General features: G+C 38.7%; 1 protein-coding gene across 1 annotated transcript; it reads left to right on the top strand.

Moving 5' to 3' along the window:
* The first annotated feature begins 15,462 nt into the window (after positions 1 to 15,462).
* Positions 15,463 to 18,049, top strand: LOC142098539 (gamma-crystallin 2-like). Its single transcript, XM_075181375.1, has 3 exons — positions 15,463 to 15,471; positions 17,118 to 17,423; positions 17,770 to 18,049. The coding sequence occupies exons 1-3, from the start codon at positions 15,463 to 15,465 to the stop codon at positions 18,043 to 18,045; spliced, it is 591 nt and encodes a 196-aa protein (XP_075037476.1). The 3' UTR covers positions 18,046 to 18,049.
* The last annotated feature ends 815 nt before the right edge of the window (positions 18,050 to 18,864 follow it).

Genomic DNA, 18,864 nt, shown 5'->3' with positions numbered 1-18,864 from the left:
TAACAGAAACATGGCTTATGCAATCAGACACTGCCTCACCTGCAGCACTTTCACATGGTGGCCTCCATCTCACCCACACCTCCAGACCTGAAGGCAGACAAGGGGGTGGGGTTGGACTACTTCTCTCCCCACAGTGCACATACACAGTTCTACCAAATGTCCCATCACTCACGTTCACATCTTTTGAAGTACATGCTATTCGCATTTTTAATCCATTCTCCCTACGTGTTGCGGTGATCTATCGTCCCCCTGGAGCACACCAACAATTTATTGAGGATTTCTCTGCATGGCTCCCTCACTTCTTATCTTCAGACATCCCCACCATCATCATGGGTGACTTCAACATCCCCATTGATAACCCACCTTCCAAAGCTGCTTCCAAACTACTCTCTCTAACATCCTCACTTGACCTCTCCCAGTGGATTGAATCATCTACTCATAAGGATGGCCACTGCCTTGATCTTGTTTTCTCTAGACTATGCTCAGTTTCTAATTTTATTAATACACCCTTCCCCCTCGCGGATCATCACCTTATCAGCTACACTCTCACCCCCACTGCTCTAACCTCTCTACTGTCTGACTCAACCAAGCCTCCTCATACTCGTAGAAATCTGAATTCTATTAATCTTCAACAATTTTCCACCTCTCTCCAACACCTTCTCTCCCCTATCTCTACATTCTCATCCCCTGAGATGGCAGTACCTCATTTTCACCTAACCTTAGCAACGGCCCTTGATCAAGTGGCTCCAGCGACACTTCATACTACACGTCGACTTCGATGTCAACCGTGGCACACCAAAGCAACACGAAATCTTCAAAAACTGTCCCGTAAAGCAGAACGTCACTGGCGTAAATCTCGAAGCTCTAATGACTTCTTCACATATACTTCTGTCTACCACTCCTATCGAAATGCTCTGGACACTGCAAAACAAACATACTTTCAATCTCTTATCTATGCTCAGGCTTCTAACCCCAAACGCCTTTTCAATACATTTAATCATCTTCTCAATCCTCCCACCCCGAACCCTCCATCTACTATCAGTGCTCAGGATCTTGCTTCCTACTTCAAGGACAAGATTGACAAGATCAGACTAGAAATGGTATCCTCTTCCTCAACAAGCCATCAGCTCATTTCCTTCCCACTACCCTCTGACACCCTTTCTTCATTTGACCCCACAAATGAAGAGGAAATTTCTACGCTCTTCTTATCTTCCTACTCTACCTCCTGTCCTCTTGATCCTATTCCCTCGCAAATTGGTAGATCCCTGTCTTCTGTGCTCATTTCACCTCTAACTCAAATCTGTAATCTCTCACTCTCTACTGGCATCTTTCCATCACTATACAAGCATGCAGTGATTACTCCTATTCTAAAAAAACAAAACTCCGACCCAAACTCTCTCTCAAATTACCGTCCCATCTCTCAGCTCCCTTGCCCCTCCAAGCTTCTAGAGAGACTTGCCTACACTCGCCTCACACGCTTTCTTTCCGCAAACAACCTGTTGGATCCTCTTCAGTCTGGCTTTCGTTCTCAACACTCCACAGAGACTGCGCTGACCAAGGTTGTTAATGATCTGATCACTGCTAAGACTGAACGCCATTACTCTCTCCTAATTCTCCTTGATCTCTCGGCTGCATTTGACACCGTTGACCACTCTCTTCTCATACAAACGCTGCAATCCCTAGGTCTTCAAGACACAGTTCTATCCTGGTTCTCATCTTACCTCTCTAATCGCTCTTTCACTGTTAATTTCTCTGGAGCCACCTCTGCTCCGCTTCCCCTATCAGTTGGAGTACCACAAGGCTCGGTGCTAGGTCCTCTGCTGTTCTCTATCTATACCGCTTCTCTTGGAAATCTAATAAGTTCCTTTGGCTTTCAGTATCATCTCTATGCGGATGATACCCAAATCTATCTATCCTCTCCTGATATCTCGACATCTGTGTTGTCCCGTGTAACTGACTGTCTTTCTGCCATTTCATCTTGGATGTCCTCTCGTCAACTCAAACTTAATCTTTCTAAAACAGAGTTAATAATATTCCCACCCGCCAACAAGAGCATACCTGACATTTCTATCTCTGTTGATAACATGACCATAAATCCCACCCCACAAGCTCGCTGCCTAGGTGTAATCCTTGATTCACGCCTATCCTTTGTTCCCCACATTGACTCTATATCTAAATCATGTTACATACATCTAAAGAACATTTCCAGAATCCGCACATATCTCACACAAGACACTGCTAAAACCTTAATTCATGCACTAATCATCTCCCGCATTGACTATTGCAATTCCCTCCTTACTGGTCTTCCCAAAAACAGACTCAAACCCCTAAAATCTATTTTACATGCTTCGGCAAGACTGATTTTCCTTGCAAATAGCTATTCCTCTGTTGAATCACTCTGTATGTCTCTACACTGGCTGCCTGTCTTCTACCGAATCCAATATAAAATACTTTTACTAACCTACAAGGCCATCAACAAAGCTGCACCAACATACATCTCCTCTCTTATCTCAAAATATCTCCCAACTCGGCAACTCCGTTCTGCAAAAGATCTGCGTCTCTCATCCACCCTCATTACATCCTCCCATTCCCGGTTACAGGACTTTTTTCGGGCTGCACCCACTCTATGGAACTCTCTCCCTCGCACAATAAGACTCTCCTCTGTTCTACAAACTTTCAAGCGTTCTCTGAAAACCTACCTATTCAGACAAGCTTATAATATTCCTCAACCACCATCTTAACCTCACTACCTTTAGCCTGTTACACAATTTCACACAAGACAACTACCCCCGGAATAACATTGTTGTGTGACAGGATCATTTAGCTTATGAGTCACCCTACCTTTGCAGTCTGGCTGGGCCAAGATGCAAAATGTATACTTAACCTCATGTGTCAATCTCCCATTGTCCCATAGATTGTAAGCTTGCGAGCAGGGCCTTCTCACCTCTTTGTCTGTTTTACCCAGTTTGTTTATTAGTTTATTACGTTTGTCCCCAATTGTAAAGCGCTACGGAATATGTTGGCGCTATATAAATAAATGATGATGATGATGATGAATATGAGATCAAAATATCCAAAGGTGGTAAACATGTAGGCATAATTATATCAAATGGGTGGAAAATAATTGTCCAAAGAGGATTGATATCCCAAATAACACCATTTAATGTATTAAGCCAGGAGGCTCAGCAGGGAATACTGTCACAATCTGCCTCCACTTGTACTGTTGCATTGCATCTGCATGCTGTTTTGTATTGGCAGTTCCTGCCTCCAGGACTGTTTTTGGACTTACATTGAATGTATTATTTAGCAATACTTCTAATCCACCAGAGGTGCTGCTATTGTGCCTTGCTTCTTCTTTCTAACCTGTTGCAGTAATTAATCACCTGCACCTGGTGGCTCAATATTTATACTATACACTTCCTCTGATGAAATCACCGATTGGTGATGAAACACGTCAGTCATGTGACCAGCTGATACTATTCACTTTTGAGCTGATATTGGAGACTCATGTCGGCTGTGCCTACTATAGAGCTTGTGTGTTTCCGAACATCGCTATATTGCCTCTGCAGTCTCATCTTCCTTGTGAGAGCCAGCAGACAGCGCAATCTGGACTGTGATTCTTGTCAGCACACCTATTTCTCATTGACTATTATACGGATTCATATCCCTGAATCTCGGAGTGTGGCCACACCCACTTGGCGGAGCAGGATTGATATTACGGAATCGATTCATCTACAGCAATCATGTGCATTGTTTGCTATATACATCGAGTCCCGCTGGGCAGAGATCCCTTCACTATTAGTAGGAGCATTGACAATCTGAAGCTCTTTTATTGGAACAGTTATACGCTGAGAGACACACTGTTCTACAATTATGGAGCTCCATACTTTCTTAATTACCATCGCATTTACTGAACACTTTTAGACACAGTGTTTCTATATTCATTCAAAGAATTATCATCGGATTTAACACAATCATTTAGTATCCACAGACCTTATAGTGATCTTCATTAACAACGATCTAAGTTGTCTTAATTATTTTTTATTTTTGTCTATGCTTATTGTGTTGGGTCTGATACAGATTGTCATCAGCTGGTGTATACTTTGTTAGGATATAAATATTATTTGTCTTATCTTATTTTATTGATGTTTTAATTAATAAATTGTGCTTTTTTACTTATTTTCAGTCCTATGTCCGTATTATTGAGAGTCTAGTGGTTCCTGTATTCAGCGCTGTTTTTTTGTTTTTGTGTCCAAATTTATACTAACCTCTCTCTGCTACCTGTGCTGGTCATTGTTGTTATGTTGCTGTTCCGCATTATTGTGTTCTCCTGCTTCTCCTGTGCTCTGGGACTTTTACATGCTGCTGCTTCTGACATCTCTGCACCGGATTTATCTCTACTCAGCCATTCCACCTGCATATGCTGTATTATTTTTTGCTACTTTCAGCTTCACTATGAAATCCGTGTTAAGTTCCTGCAGCATTCAATTTGCACCATTCCCTATATTCTCTGATTTAAACCTGTTCAATAAACATCTTATGTTTTCATCACATTCCGGTCTCCATAGCTGTGATTTCCAGTTTTATGCATTGAAGCATGATAGATACCTGGCCAAAGAGGACATCACATGAGTTGATGTATATAGATGTATGCTATGTGTGATTGGTGGAAGTGACATCCGGTGGTAGTCATAATTCCGACGCTGATAATTCCGACGTTACAAATACAGAAACAAAACTACAGAATGCCATATTTGAGACCAGAAAAAAATCAGGACATCAAAAAAATAGACAAGAAAATATCACTGACATTAATTAATTCAGTCAAACACAATACCTACAAAATTTAAAAAATGGACACAATACATAGCGACACTATAAATACAGAAATGTTCATAAAAAAGACATACATAACATCGCAACACCTATAATTCCTACAACACAATAACATAGACTTGAAAAATATAGACAACCAAAAAAATACCTACATATTTTAAAACAGACATACCAACATTCCCAACACAGATTGTTCCTACAAAAAAATAGACTATTTCATTGCCTACAAATATAAATACTGACAAATCGTAATCTATACCCCCACTTTAAAATTATTTATAAAATGCATAGATGTCCAATAGTCATGCTTAAACAGTTTGCAGATGTGTCACATAACCAAATACTAATATCGCAGCCATTTTTTTCATACAACTCCCTTATATTACTTAAAGATAGCAAATCAATTACATGTTATTTTTTTATTGTTATTAAACCCACGTATAAATCACAATAATTGTTTGCAAAATTTTTAATATAAGTAAAATTTTCAAAATTGATTACAATTATATATTTTTTCAAGAACATTAATAGCTGTAAAAAGATGACTAGGTAGTTGTGGTACTAACACATTGATGTCGCCACTGAAATAGGAATATATTAATGGTATCCTATGAGATGATAACGATTAGCATAATATCGATACATTTTGCTCCTCTGACCAGCTCCTATAAAAATGTTAGGCGTGAATCTGCATGCTGTCATTTCTATGATTTTGCCAGGCTTGCTGGCTATTGTGCTGGCTTTGTTGACCCGGTTCCTGGTTCTAGGAATTGTCCTTCCCTGGTGTTGATTCGTTTTTTGGTTTGAACTTAAATCGCAACAGGATTTCCCATATACACAACTGCTTTTTTCAAAGCAAATATTTGTATTTTTTTACATTAACTGTTTAATATACAGTATGTCTAGGGAGCGCAGGAGGTTTGTTTCCCCACAGGACCCGACCGAGGAAGAGTGAAAAGTTCAACATTCCAGTGAGGAAGAATAGGTTGTCCCCGGGAAAAAAGTTGTACCGGCTACAGCAACAGGTGCCATTCCTGATGAAGAAGAGGAGCAGAACATGGGTGACTAGGATTCCACCGAGGAAGATCCAGATGAGGGAACAAGTGTTTCCAATTATGGGCTTAGCTTTACAGAGACTGAAAATAAAATATTAGTTTTGCAGGTACTTTAAAAAAATATTTTCCCACTCTCCATTAATCTTGTTTATATAAAAAGTCACTTATATTTTAAAAATTATCATTTCAAAACCCATACTTGTAGTCACTAGTAATTATTAATGAACACTTATCTATAGTTTAATGGCCATGTTGATTGTATATGAAAATGTTATTTTGTGTTTATTTTATCAAGTAACAGTCCAAAATGTTTTCTGCTCTGTAATACACAACTTTTTCTAAACATATATGATATATTTTTATTTTTAAAACATACGTTTATTTGCTTCTGACTTTTTCAATAGTAAACCAAATTTTTTCGCTCCTTTTAAAAAAATGTAATCATCTTATTTTTATGTCATTATAAAACATTATGGCCCTGATTAATTAAGAAAAGTAAGGCAAAAAATTAAAAAAAAATTCTCCTGGACAAAACTGTGTGACAATGCAATGGGTGCATAGTAGTTTATTATTTGGCATATAAGTTAATTACTGGCTTTTTTATGTAGCACACAAACACTTGATAGATTTATTTGTACAGTGAAAATTAAAGTTGATCTAGGACATGCCCTTCCTTATCTATGAATCTGCCCCCACATTTTAAAATGTATCTCCCCCTCCAATGCAACATGGTTTTGCCAAGGTGCAAAGTTACTCATTTTTTTGCTTTACTTTCCTCTTTCAATCAGGCCCTATATGTTGTTCAGACTTGTTATATACTTGCTTAACTAAAGTGTTATTTTAAACTGTTAAACCCTTTTTTTAACCCCAAAACACTTTGTTGATATCTGTAATCTCTTAAAACAATGGAGCCTCTACTACACTTGATCCTATTAACTTTTGTCCACTGGAAAAAACGTTGTTTTAAAGTCCTATCTGCAATGGGGAAATCCTGCATACAGTATATAAAAAAATAATAATCCTGCTTTTATTATTGCTTTTATAATTTTGTTAATTAATTGATATAGGTTCTGCGAGTCAAGGACAAGATGCTTGGCAAAAAGAGCATGAAGACCAGCTGCCACGAGAGAACAAAGATCTAGAGTTCCATCGCCAAAGCGGTTTCTGCAGTCCATTGCACCCCTCAGAGCAAAGAAATGTTTCTGTGACTGCCGGAAGAGCACCAAGTTGAAAATTTGAAGACAGCCGAGTGTCCGTCGGTAAGAAGAGACCCAAGGTCCACTTCAACCAATGACAGGAGAAGTTGCGTGATGACCTCAACACATCTGATGAAGATCTTTTGCCAGTGAAAACCTCCAAAGTAAAGCCCAAGTCTCATGGTAATCTTTTAATGAATTAAATTAAAATTGCTAAGCATGCTTTCCATATGTTATAAAAACTAGTTAAAAAATAATCAGCTTCATTCCTACAAGACATATATATTTTCTATAAGTATTTATATTTACAATTTAAAATCTTAATGGTACAGAAATAGAAAAGAAAATGTCATGGGAGAGGGCTGGCAAATATTAGCCCGCGGGGCAAGACTCGACTCAACAGCCTATATTAAAGGAAAAAAAATGCAGGTGGCACAGTGATCCAGACCAAGGTAGCCAACTATGGGACCGGCCCAGAGGGACAGATGCCCACCTGCCCCCCCAGCCCAGTCTGCCCCTGGCAGGGTGGGTCAGACAGGGATACAGTGCAAGACACCACATTTTAAAATGCAAGTGTGGCTAAAATCTTTATTGTTATACACATAAGAAATACTATTTTCTTCGCATTACACAAAAAACTTGTTAACTGTATGTTAACACTCACACTTCTAGTCCATCTAGCACATTCCTTAACCCAAATGTAAATCCAACTGTAAAATACACTTTATACTGAAATAAAACATATTTTTGCCATGCTGTAAATTTAATTATCCCTTTTGCCCTTGTCTTCCTTATGGAATATGGCCTTGTTTCAATTGTAATACAAATGTATTTCATAAAAACATTTTTTGGTGGTTCTTTTAGGTATATTCTTTAGCCCACCACATGTATGTAATTGTTAAAAACCTTACTCTCTCTTGGGTTTTGAAAATAATTACATCTATTTTTTATTTAATTTTCTTTAGCTACTGCAGTAAAATAAAGGGTTAGCAGCAGAAGCATGAGGAAGAAGTCCAATCTAACTTCAAGAGGTAATTGAATTATATTTATTATTGAAGTGTAAGCAGTTAATGAAATACCACAGTAAGTAAATTAAAATTTTATTTCAGATATGCCAACATCAAGGACAGCTGAGGAGTCTGTACATGACCCAGAAGAAATGAGGCAAGTCATCATACATCATATATAATGACATTCTACAGTTGAAGATGAGGTGTATAAAAGTGTGTATGCCCCATTTGCAATATTGAGATAAATATAGAAAGGGGCAATCATTTGTGAGTGTGCTAATATATAAAAATAGGCACCATTGTAGATCACTGGTCCATATTATTATTTTTATTATTATTAACATTTTTTATATAATGCCAACATATTTCATAGCGATTTACAATTGGGAACATTCATAGTAACAAAATGAGACTGGGTATTACAAACTGACAGTGGTTAGAGGGTCCTGCTTACAAGTTTACAATCTATAGGTCAATAGGAGTTCGATACATGAGGTCAAGTGCTGCATATTGGTAAAGCCAGATTGGAAAGGTAAAAAGTACTCAGTGGGCTATATAATCTCACACAACAAGGTTGGTCAGGGGGTAGGAAGGTTGTTGTCTTGTGTGAACTATGTAAAGGGATAGTAATAGGATGGTAATAGGTGACCGTAGGAAGGTTAAGAAGGTTTTTCTGAAGAGGTGGGATTTCAGAGAATATAAGTATCAAAGTTAATAAATTACAATAATTGTATGATAGGAGATTCTGATAAAGGTAGTTTTTATCTCAGGATCTGGACGAGATCCTCTTGGAATTGTTTTTTCTGGTCTGTGACTACCTCCTGATTGTATCCAAGATGTGCACAAGGACCTGGGCTACTCGCTCTGTATCTATATCTGGTAGGCATCCAGCGCTTTTCCAGTCAGACTCGGTCCCAAATACCTGGACCATTCACCTTTCACAGTCTCATGGACACTCATCAGGTTCTCAAAGACCTACAGATGGGAGTCAATTTCTATCTTGCTGTAAACAAAAGGTTGGGACACCTCTATATCCCAGCTGAGGCCGTTTCTGGATCTTCTCATGGCTCATCACCTGCACTCTTCGGGGCACTCTGATTGAGACCCCCAGCACCACCTGTATGATTCCTGATCTTTCCTGTGAGGTTGCTCCTTCCCCCAGCACTCACAGCCAATTCTGAAATACTGCTGGGCTATCTTTTGGCACTCTGGGTGTAGTGACTGTAGTTTTTTCAGTCACTACACTGTCAGCGATTCCTCCTCCTCCCCCTAACTCTTCATCTCCGCCTGGTTTCTCTCTTTCACTCCATTAATCGGGCCACCAGCACCTCTCGGTTTTCAGAGTCTTCATAGGTGATAACTTACCTCTTGCACAATCCCTGCAGACATTGTCTTCCTCTCAGCAACCCTGCTTATGTCATACTCCATGGCCCTCTCTGCGGGAATCCATACTAGTTCCTTTATCGATACTGTTGCCTATTGTCCTCGTAGAGACTGATTGTACCAGAATATGAGTCCCTGCACTCTACCCAACCTTGGGACTGAGTGATCCCTCTCTACTACCAAAATGTGAGGATATCAGGTATTTTGAACCGACGATTGCTAGGTTACCCTACCCTCTTAGGTTCAATAATCATACAGACAAGGAGGAGAACGAAAGATACAACACTCTCTTTACCTTTTCTACAGTAACACAACATCGCATGAGTCTGTACACTTTAAACAATAGGTCAATGTATCACCAGTGTCAATAGGAGTCCCAGCAAAGTTCCCAATCCACCTTAGTCATACAACAGTTCCACGGGCAAAAAAGTCTGTCAACAGGAGGTTCAGGAAGTACTGCTTTTCCCACTTGGCCAACTCTCCACCGGCATGATGGGGATCCAGGTATCGCTCTCCCCACTACTGTGGGTGCATCATTTTACACAGAACCTGGCAGGTATCTCCCAATAGAGTGAGGTGATGACAGGTCCCCAGATGGAGTAACATCCTCCTTCCCAAGACATAGGATAGTGATGATCACATGATAATGCTAGAGCACATAAATACCAGTCAACCCTGCACCTTCCAGGAAATCAATCCTCAGAACGCCCCCCCCCTCAGGGGGAAGGGTGGGTCATTATTATGGCTCCAGAGGTTCCAACAATGTTTTTCCTTCCCCTGGGTCACTCCTTCGTAAACATTGGTGGGTGCTGGACCAGGGGTTTCGAGTGGGAGTGGAGAAGAGTCAGCCTTCCACAGTGGCGACGCCTGCTGTGTCCATGCCAGTCATGTAGAAGACAATCATCATCATCATCATCATCATTTATTTATATAGCGCCAACATATTCCGTAGCGCTTTACAATTGGGGACAAACGTAATAAGATAATAAACAAACTGGGTAAAACAGATAAAGAGGTGAGAAGGCCCTGCTCGCAAGCTTACAATCTATGGGACAATGGGAGATTGACACATGAGGTTAAGTATACATTTTGCATCTTGGTCCAGCCAGACTGCAAAGGTAAGGTGACTCATAAGCTAAATGATCCTGTCACACAACAATGTTGGTCCGGGGGTAGTTGTCTTGTGTGAAATTGTGTAACAGGCTAAAGGTAGTAAGGTTAAGATGGTGGTTGAGGAATATTATAAGCTTGTCTGAATAGGTAGGTTTTCAGAGAACGCTTGAAAGTTTGTAGAACAGAGGAGAGTCTTATTGTGTGAGGGAGAGAGTTCCATAGAGTGGGTGCAGCCCGAAAAAAGTCCTGTAACCGGGAATGGGAGGATGTAATGAGGGTGGATGAGAGACGCAGATCTTTTGCAGAACGGAGTTGCCGAGTTGGGAGATATTTTGAGACAAGAGAGGAGATGTATGTTGGTGCAGCTTTGTTGATGGCCTTGTAGGTTAGTAAAAGTATTTTATATTGGATTCGGTAGAAGACAGGCAGCCAGTGTAGAGACATACAGAGTGATTCAACAGAGGAATAGCTATTTGCAAGGAAAATCAGTCTTGCCGAAGCATGCAAAATAGATTTTAGGGGTTTGAGTCTGTTTTTGGGAAGACCAGTAAGGAGGGAATTGCAATAGTCAATGCGGGAGATGATTAGTGCATGAATTAAGGTTTTAGCAGTGTCTTGTGTGAGATATGTGCGGATTCTGGAAATGTTCTTTAGATGTATGTAACATGATTTAGATATAGAGTCAATGTGGGGAACAAAGGATAGGCGTGAATCAAGGATTACACCTAGGCAGCGAGCTTGTGGGGTGGGATTTATGGTCATGTTATCAACAGAGATAGAAATGTCAGGTATGCTCTTGTTGGCGGGTGGGAATATTATTAACTCTGTTTTAGAAAGATTAAGTTTGAGTTGACGAGAGGACATCCAAGATGAAATGGCAGAAAGACAGTCAGTTACACGGGACAACACAGATGTCGAGATATCAGGAGAGGATAGATAGATTTGGGTATCATCCGCATAGAGATGATACTGAAAGCCAAAGGAACTTATTAGATTTCCAAGAGAAGCGGTATAGATAGAGAACAGCAGAGGACCTAGCACCGAGCCTTGTGGTACTCCAACTGATAGGGGAAGCGGAGCAGAGGTGGCTCCAGAGAAATTAACAGTGAAAGAGCGATTAGAGAGGTAAGATGAGAACCAGGATAGAACTGTGTCTTGAAGACCTAGGGATTGCAGCGTTTGTATGAGAAGAGAGTGGTCAACGGTGTCAAATGCAGCCGAGAGATCAAGGAGAATTAGGAGAGAGTAATGGCGTTCAGTCTTAGCAGTGATCAGATCATTAACAACCTTGGTCAGCGCAGTCTCTGTGGAGTGTTGAGAACGAAAGCCAGATTGAAGAGGATCCAACAGGTTGTTTGCGGAAAGAAAGCGTGTGAGGCGAGTGTAGGCAAGTCTCTCTAGAAGCTTGGAGGGGCAAGGGAGCTGAGAGATGGGACGGTAATTTGAGAGAGAGTTTGGGTCGGAGTTTTGTTTTTTTAGAATAGGAGTAATCACTGCATGCTTGTATAGTGATGGAAAGATGCCAGTAGAGAGTGAGAGATTACAGATTTGAGTTAGAGGTGAAATGAGCACAGAAGACAGGGATCTACCAATTTGCGAGGGAATAGGATCAAGAGGACAGGAGGTAGAGTAGGAAGATAAGAAGAGCGTAGAAATTTCCTCTTCATTTGTGGGGTCAAATGAAGAAAGGGTGTCAGAGGGTAGTGGGAAGGAAATGAGCTGATGGCTTGTTGAGGAAGAGGATACCATTTCTAGTCTGATCTTGTCAATCTTGTCCTTGAAGTAGGAAGCAAGATCCTGAGCACTGATAGTAGATGGAGGGTTCGGGGTGGGAGGATTGAGAAGATGATTAAATGTATTGAAAAGGCGTTTGGGGTTAGAAGCCTGAGCATAGATAAGAGATTGAAAGTATGTTTGTTTTGCAGTGTCCAGAGCATTTCGATAGGAGTGGTAGACAGAAGTATATGTGAAGAAGTCATTAGAGCTTCGAGATTTACGCAGTGACGTTCTGCTTTACGGGACAGTTAGAGAGAGTAGTTTGGAAGCAGCTTTGGAAGGTGGGTTATCAATGGGGATGTTGAAGTCACCCATGATGATGGTGGGGATGTCTGAAGATAAGAAGTGAGGGAGCCATGCAGAGAAATCCTCAATAAATTGTTGGTGTGCTCCAGGGGGACGATAGATCACCGCAACACGTAGGGAGAATGGATTAAAAATGCGAATAGCATGTACTTCAAAAGATGTGAACGTGAGTGATGGGACATTTGGTAGAACTGTGTATGTGCACTGTGGGGAGAGAAGTAGTCCAACCCCACCTCCTTGTCTGCCTTCAGGTCTGGAGGTGTGGGTGAGATGGAGACAATGGGTAATCCTTTGCTTTCTCCACCTCCAAATCTTAGATAGAATCCAGTCCCTCCTGAAATTAACCTCTTTCACACTTTTGGTACATGTCAGGGCATCTAACTGTCCCTTACTTCCTGTCCCTTCCTTATTATTCTCCTATGTGTCTGCATTAAGTCAACCCCCTATCCGCCAGTTAAATTTAAGAACTGGTCCTGGGGTGACAGTTCATGTAACTCTACAAATTGACAGGTCGGTGGAAGATGTTATCTTGGCCGTGTGGCCCAATCCCATCACTGTGCAAATAAAACACCATTGCTATGCATTGAAACAACATTAACACTGCAATGATAAGGCCGTGGACACTGCACTATGCTCATTTGGCTGTGAGGATAAGCTAGAGGCTCTTCAAAGCCTCCCTGAGCTGTGGGGACCTGGATAATATTTGACACCTTAGGCTAACTGAATACTAGACAAAGGGTCTATATATCATTGCTTGATTCTGTATGAGGTTCTTTTTGAGGGTTAACTGGCTGTATTTAAAGGGGTTTTTATCTTTATTTAGCAATTGTATCATTTTTGTTATTTTGGATCAAGGAAAGAAGATGATGCTGATTGTAGGTACTCCTACGCTATACATATACAACCTTTGCTAGATGGAAGCCCCTATACCTGGGAAGTATCCAGCAAGTATAAAAGGCACAACTACACCTGGAATATATACAGATAAGCGCATCTTTATTCATATCTGGTATGCATATGCACTTTTGAATGGGAATGGTGTGCACATATATATCTGGTTCACTTAAATGGTTTTACACTATCTGGTCTTTCTCTGTTTTATCTTGTTGTGTGTCACAGAGCCTGATAACAGGTCTGGAAGCTCTGAAGTGATGCACTGACATGCCTGAAAGATGTTGAAATATGGTACACTTAATTAATAACACCTTACTTTTTGGATTACGTCTTTAACTACTACATTATTTTGGCGCCCTATCCCATTTCTCTTCTTCTCAGATTTTTTACGGCGATACCATCTGGCATATTGGGAATTGGCAGCCACCTGTATACCAGAAAGTGTTAAAGGTGTAACAAAACCATTTAAACAAATTAACACTCTCCAAACATTGTGCTAAACACCATATTGTATTCTATACATGAACATACATACAGGGAGATTCAACTTACAAGGAGGAATTAAACAGCACACATGCTGCATCTTATTGCATTCAACCTTGTTTGTTACTAGAGATGTGTGAAAGATACAAAATTGTTCTACGGAATATTCACCTCATTCTTTGAATGTTCCATTCAGAATCCTATTTTTTTGTCCTGCCTGAAATCCAAAGAACATAACAGGAGAATGAAATGACATTGTTGTCATTCCACCTTTATTTAGAGACTATAAATTCCGCAAAATGTGGAGTTTAAAAATACAGTGCATAATAGTTATTTCACAGGATCGCAAAGCAAAATGGGGAATACTGTAATTTTTTGTTTAACTTTACTTGCTTTGGAAAACACTCAAAATAATTTGAATATTTAAAACTGGGATTATTTGTGAAGCATATTTAACTATAGATGAAAAACATTAGTTGTAATTCTTTTCGTTTTAATGTTTTATTAATTCATGATTTTGTTTCAAGTATTACAATAGTTTAACATTGTGGCATATGCCAGAAATGTATAACCACAAGAAAAACCATGACGTGTATCAGAAGTGTATCACTACACCAAACTGGTTGGGACCTAGAGTATTGCATTTAGGATGTGTTGGCTAATAAAACACTGTCATATATGTATCTTATTATTTGATAAATAAATCCTGGGACACCTAGGTAGCTTAAACTTTGTTCAGGCCATACAATCAACCCATGGATCCGATTAGGTTCCAAATGTAAAACAGTTATAGGAAAATATCCACACTTATTTTTGAGTAATTTGGGTGCACCAGGAGACTACTGTAAGTGATGGGAACATAATCAATGTGGGTTAAAGATTTTTGGAGGACAAAGAGGATTGTCACAAGACATCCACAAAATATAGCAACCCTTCACATACAAATACCTAAAATTTATAGTTATTTTATTAAAAATGATATTTCGTTCTATCTAAAGTAGTTCTTACTTATGTTTTTACTTCAGATTTGCACTTAAAATGATTTAAACTATTTCATGTGCAAGCAAAATTAAAGTTTGTCTCTCATACAGTATTTTTCTAAAGTATAGTTTTATACACACATTGAGATAAAAATGGTACATACATTCTGTTCAAGATGTGCTGATAGAATGGTCGATAGAAAACCCATACTGTGCACAAATAGGACAATGACCATTTTACAAAATCAACAATGTGAACCACAAGTGAATAGACCTAATCATTGTTTTGTCTTTGTTAGCAAAAATACTGTATTTACAGTTAACATTTGCAAAACACAGCATTGGAGGACCTATATAAATCCAGCTGCAGAATACATGAACAACACACAGCACAAACTTTACAGCTCCAGTGTACCTGTCCTGAGCCAAAATGGGAAAGGTAAGGTTGAGTTTTAAATACTCATATGTAGATATATTATAAAATGCTAATATATAAATTTAATGTAATCCAGAATGAAGTATGATATTTGGTCTATTTTTTTAGCTGATTAACTTAAAATTGCATGTTATTCCACAAACCATTTGTTGTTCTTTAAGAAGTGCCAAATATAAATATGGACCTAAATCCTTTAGTAACCAAATAAAGGTGTTCAACGGGCTGGGTCAACAGTATGACTATATTTCCACATGTGTTTAGCTACATTGGACAGGTACGGATGTTCGTCACTTAGAAAGAGTGAGTGGATTCTATAGAGTACAAAAAGTGAGGACAGGTGATGTGAAATAGTTATCACCTGACTGCACATTATAACAATCCCAAATATCAGATATTTATCAGTATCAGAAATCTAAACATGGTAAGATTTGCAGCTAACTAGATATAAAATTGCATAATTAGCTTTCAAAACTATCAGCATACATTGACTTTTTTTTAACTTTCTTAAGTTTGTTTAGTTTGGCCCCACAAAAGTTAACAAAGTACAATGCAGATATTTTCCATTCTTCCTGACTTACTTTTGTTTTCTGTATTTATGAGAAATTCATGTCTGTAACATATTTGTGTAGAATTCTGATTATTTCATGGTAATTGAGGCACATGAACAGCATCAGTGTCCTGGCAGGTTTAACAGATAAGTGTAATTAATGTAAGTAGGGTTTATAAAGAAGACCAATTATATTTCTGTTTCTTGTTTGTTTAGTACATGCTTTGTATCATCTCAGAGTGCCACTACCAACAAGCTTACTACGGCCTATGATTCAGCTGCTCCACACAGCACTCTAAACTAGTGAGAAATTCTGGCATAGACAAGGTGGCTGATAGGTCTCAGCATGAATATTTTAATTAATTGTAGTCCTCATAACCTGTTGCTATTCCTGCTGACATTGCTATCACATAATCTGTGGCTATTCCTGCTGACATTGCTATCACATAATCTGTGGCTATTCCTGCTGACATTGCTATCTACCGAAATCTACTGTTCATCAAGTAACACGTGCAGGACAGAAAATAGAAAGGTAGTTTACAAATTTATTGACAACTTATGACTATTATCTAAGGAGATTTACAAGACATACTGATTTGAGGATCATTTTATCATTGTAATACATGTGGACTATTTAAAAACAAGAAATGAGAAATGTTTATCAACATCTTACCAAAATAAGTATACACTGAACTTTTTATTCCTATTGCAACACACTTGATGATAGTGTTCTCTTAATCAATGCAGATAATCTGGACAGTTCATATAGCTCTTTCTTTGCCAATATCTGTGCACCCTGTTCTACAGTGTCCACTATTCCATCTTTGCTCCCATGTGTTTACAAACAGAGTGCGAAGCATGTGTAAGTGCACTTGGTCTATGCTTGGAAATTGTTTATCAAACCAAATTAAGTTCTTCTACATAGTAAGGTTTTCTAAACATCATTGAGTTCATCAATATCTCTAAATGTTCTTCAGATATTCTAAATATTGTTGTATCAAGTAAATGTGATTTAAAATAACACTAGTAGGGTTTTTACTGTTTTCGAGCAGCATCATTTTTCACTACTTAGTAAATGTAAATATATTAACTTTATTTTTAGAATATTGTGACCCAACTAGATTGTATTTTCAACTCTGTATTTGACCTGTTTCTATTATTTCAGATCATCTTCTATGAAGACAAAAACTTCCAGGGCCGCTTCTATGAGTGCAGCGCTGATTGTTCTGACCTACACTCATACTTTAGCCGGTGCAATTCCATCCGTGTGGAGAATGGAAACTGGATGCTGTATGAATTCCCCAATTACAAGGGACACCAATACTTCCTGAGAAAGGGGGAATATCCTGATTTCCAGCAATGGATGGGTTTTAATGACTCCGTCAGATCTTGTCGTTTAACTCCTCAAGTGAGTTCTTCCACTTAGGGTGACATATGGGATTATTATGATTATTATTATTACTATTATTATTTGAATGTAGATAATGAAGAGAAACATAGTTATCTAAGGAACTGCAGATATCCATAAAGGGGTTTAATTAAATACAATTTAGGAGCTATTCTGAGCTTTCTTTAATATTTGCCCATAATTAACAAATGTGATGCAATTACTATACCTAGCAAGTCTTCTTGTAGTTACTATTTATTTTATTAATGCTGTATTTCTGTATTTTTAATTCTAAGTAGGTTAAGCCATATGCATGTACTCTGGCCAACAAGTTTTTGTTATTTATTTATTTTTGTGTACTTCTTAGCACCGAGGATCATATAAACTAAGAATTTATGAAAGAGAGGATTTCAGAGGTCAGATGATGGAGTTCAGTGAGGACTGTCCATATGTGCATGAGCAATTCCATTACAATGACATCCACTCCTGTCATGTCCTTGAGGGTTACTGGATCTTCTATGAAGAGCCCAACTACAGGGGACGTCAATATTACCTGAGACCTGGAGAGTACAAGAGATACAATGACTGGGGAGCCATGAATAGTCGTGTTGGTTCTTTTAGGAGAGCCACAGATTTATACTGATGATGTTCATGCTGCAAAACTTCGCTTATGCTTATGGAACATATTCAAATATTTTATTTTTGCTTTACGGATAAGAAGCTCAAATAAAAAGAATATAATTCGAAAGAAATTTGTTTTACTGTATTTTGGGCTCATTGGATTATTAAGATAGGCGCATGTATTGTTTTAAAGGGTTTTTATACTTCCCCCCCAACTTCAGCTTATTGACCTATGTATGCCATTCTGCAACCTATGCTAAATTCATTACTTTGTTTGTCTGGTAGCTTGTATACATTTCAGCAAGGAATTTATAAATGATCCAAAAGAGTTTCTTATTTTCATAACACAGATCTACCTTGCTTTTACATTGGATGCAATTGTGTATCCAGAGAGCAGATCTCTAGTATAGTATCAACGGGCAAGCTAAATGAGTAACTGGCAATAGTCAGATCCATTAAAAACATGGGGCCTGATTCATTAAGGATCTTAACTTGAGAAACTTCTTATTTCAGTCTCCTGGACAAAACCAAGTTACAATGAAGGGGTGCAAATTAGCATTCTGTTTTGCACATAAGTTAAATACTGACTGTTTTTTCATGTAGCACACAAATATCAACTTTAAATTTCAGTGTATAAATAAGCTATCAAGTATTGATTTTTGATATTCTATACTTACTGGTCATCCCCATACCAAACTCTCACCATTGCAATCTATTTTGAAAGCAATTGCTTGACTAATCTTCTTTGTGAAACATTCTTCATCATCTGCTCTGCTATGTCAGTTCCATACATTGGTTTCTTGTATTTTCCTGAAAACAATATAAAATGCTTCTACTAACA

Source organism: Mixophyes fleayi, chromosome 7 (genome assembly GCF_038048845.1).
Source record: "Mixophyes fleayi isolate aMixFle1 chromosome 7, aMixFle1.hap1, whole genome shotgun sequence".
Taxonomy (NCBI): domain Eukaryota; kingdom Metazoa; phylum Chordata; class Amphibia; order Anura; family Limnodynastidae; genus Mixophyes; species Mixophyes fleayi.
The sequence above is the reverse complement of the archived record's forward strand: the minus strand, read 5'-3'. Positions and strand labels throughout refer to the sequence as shown.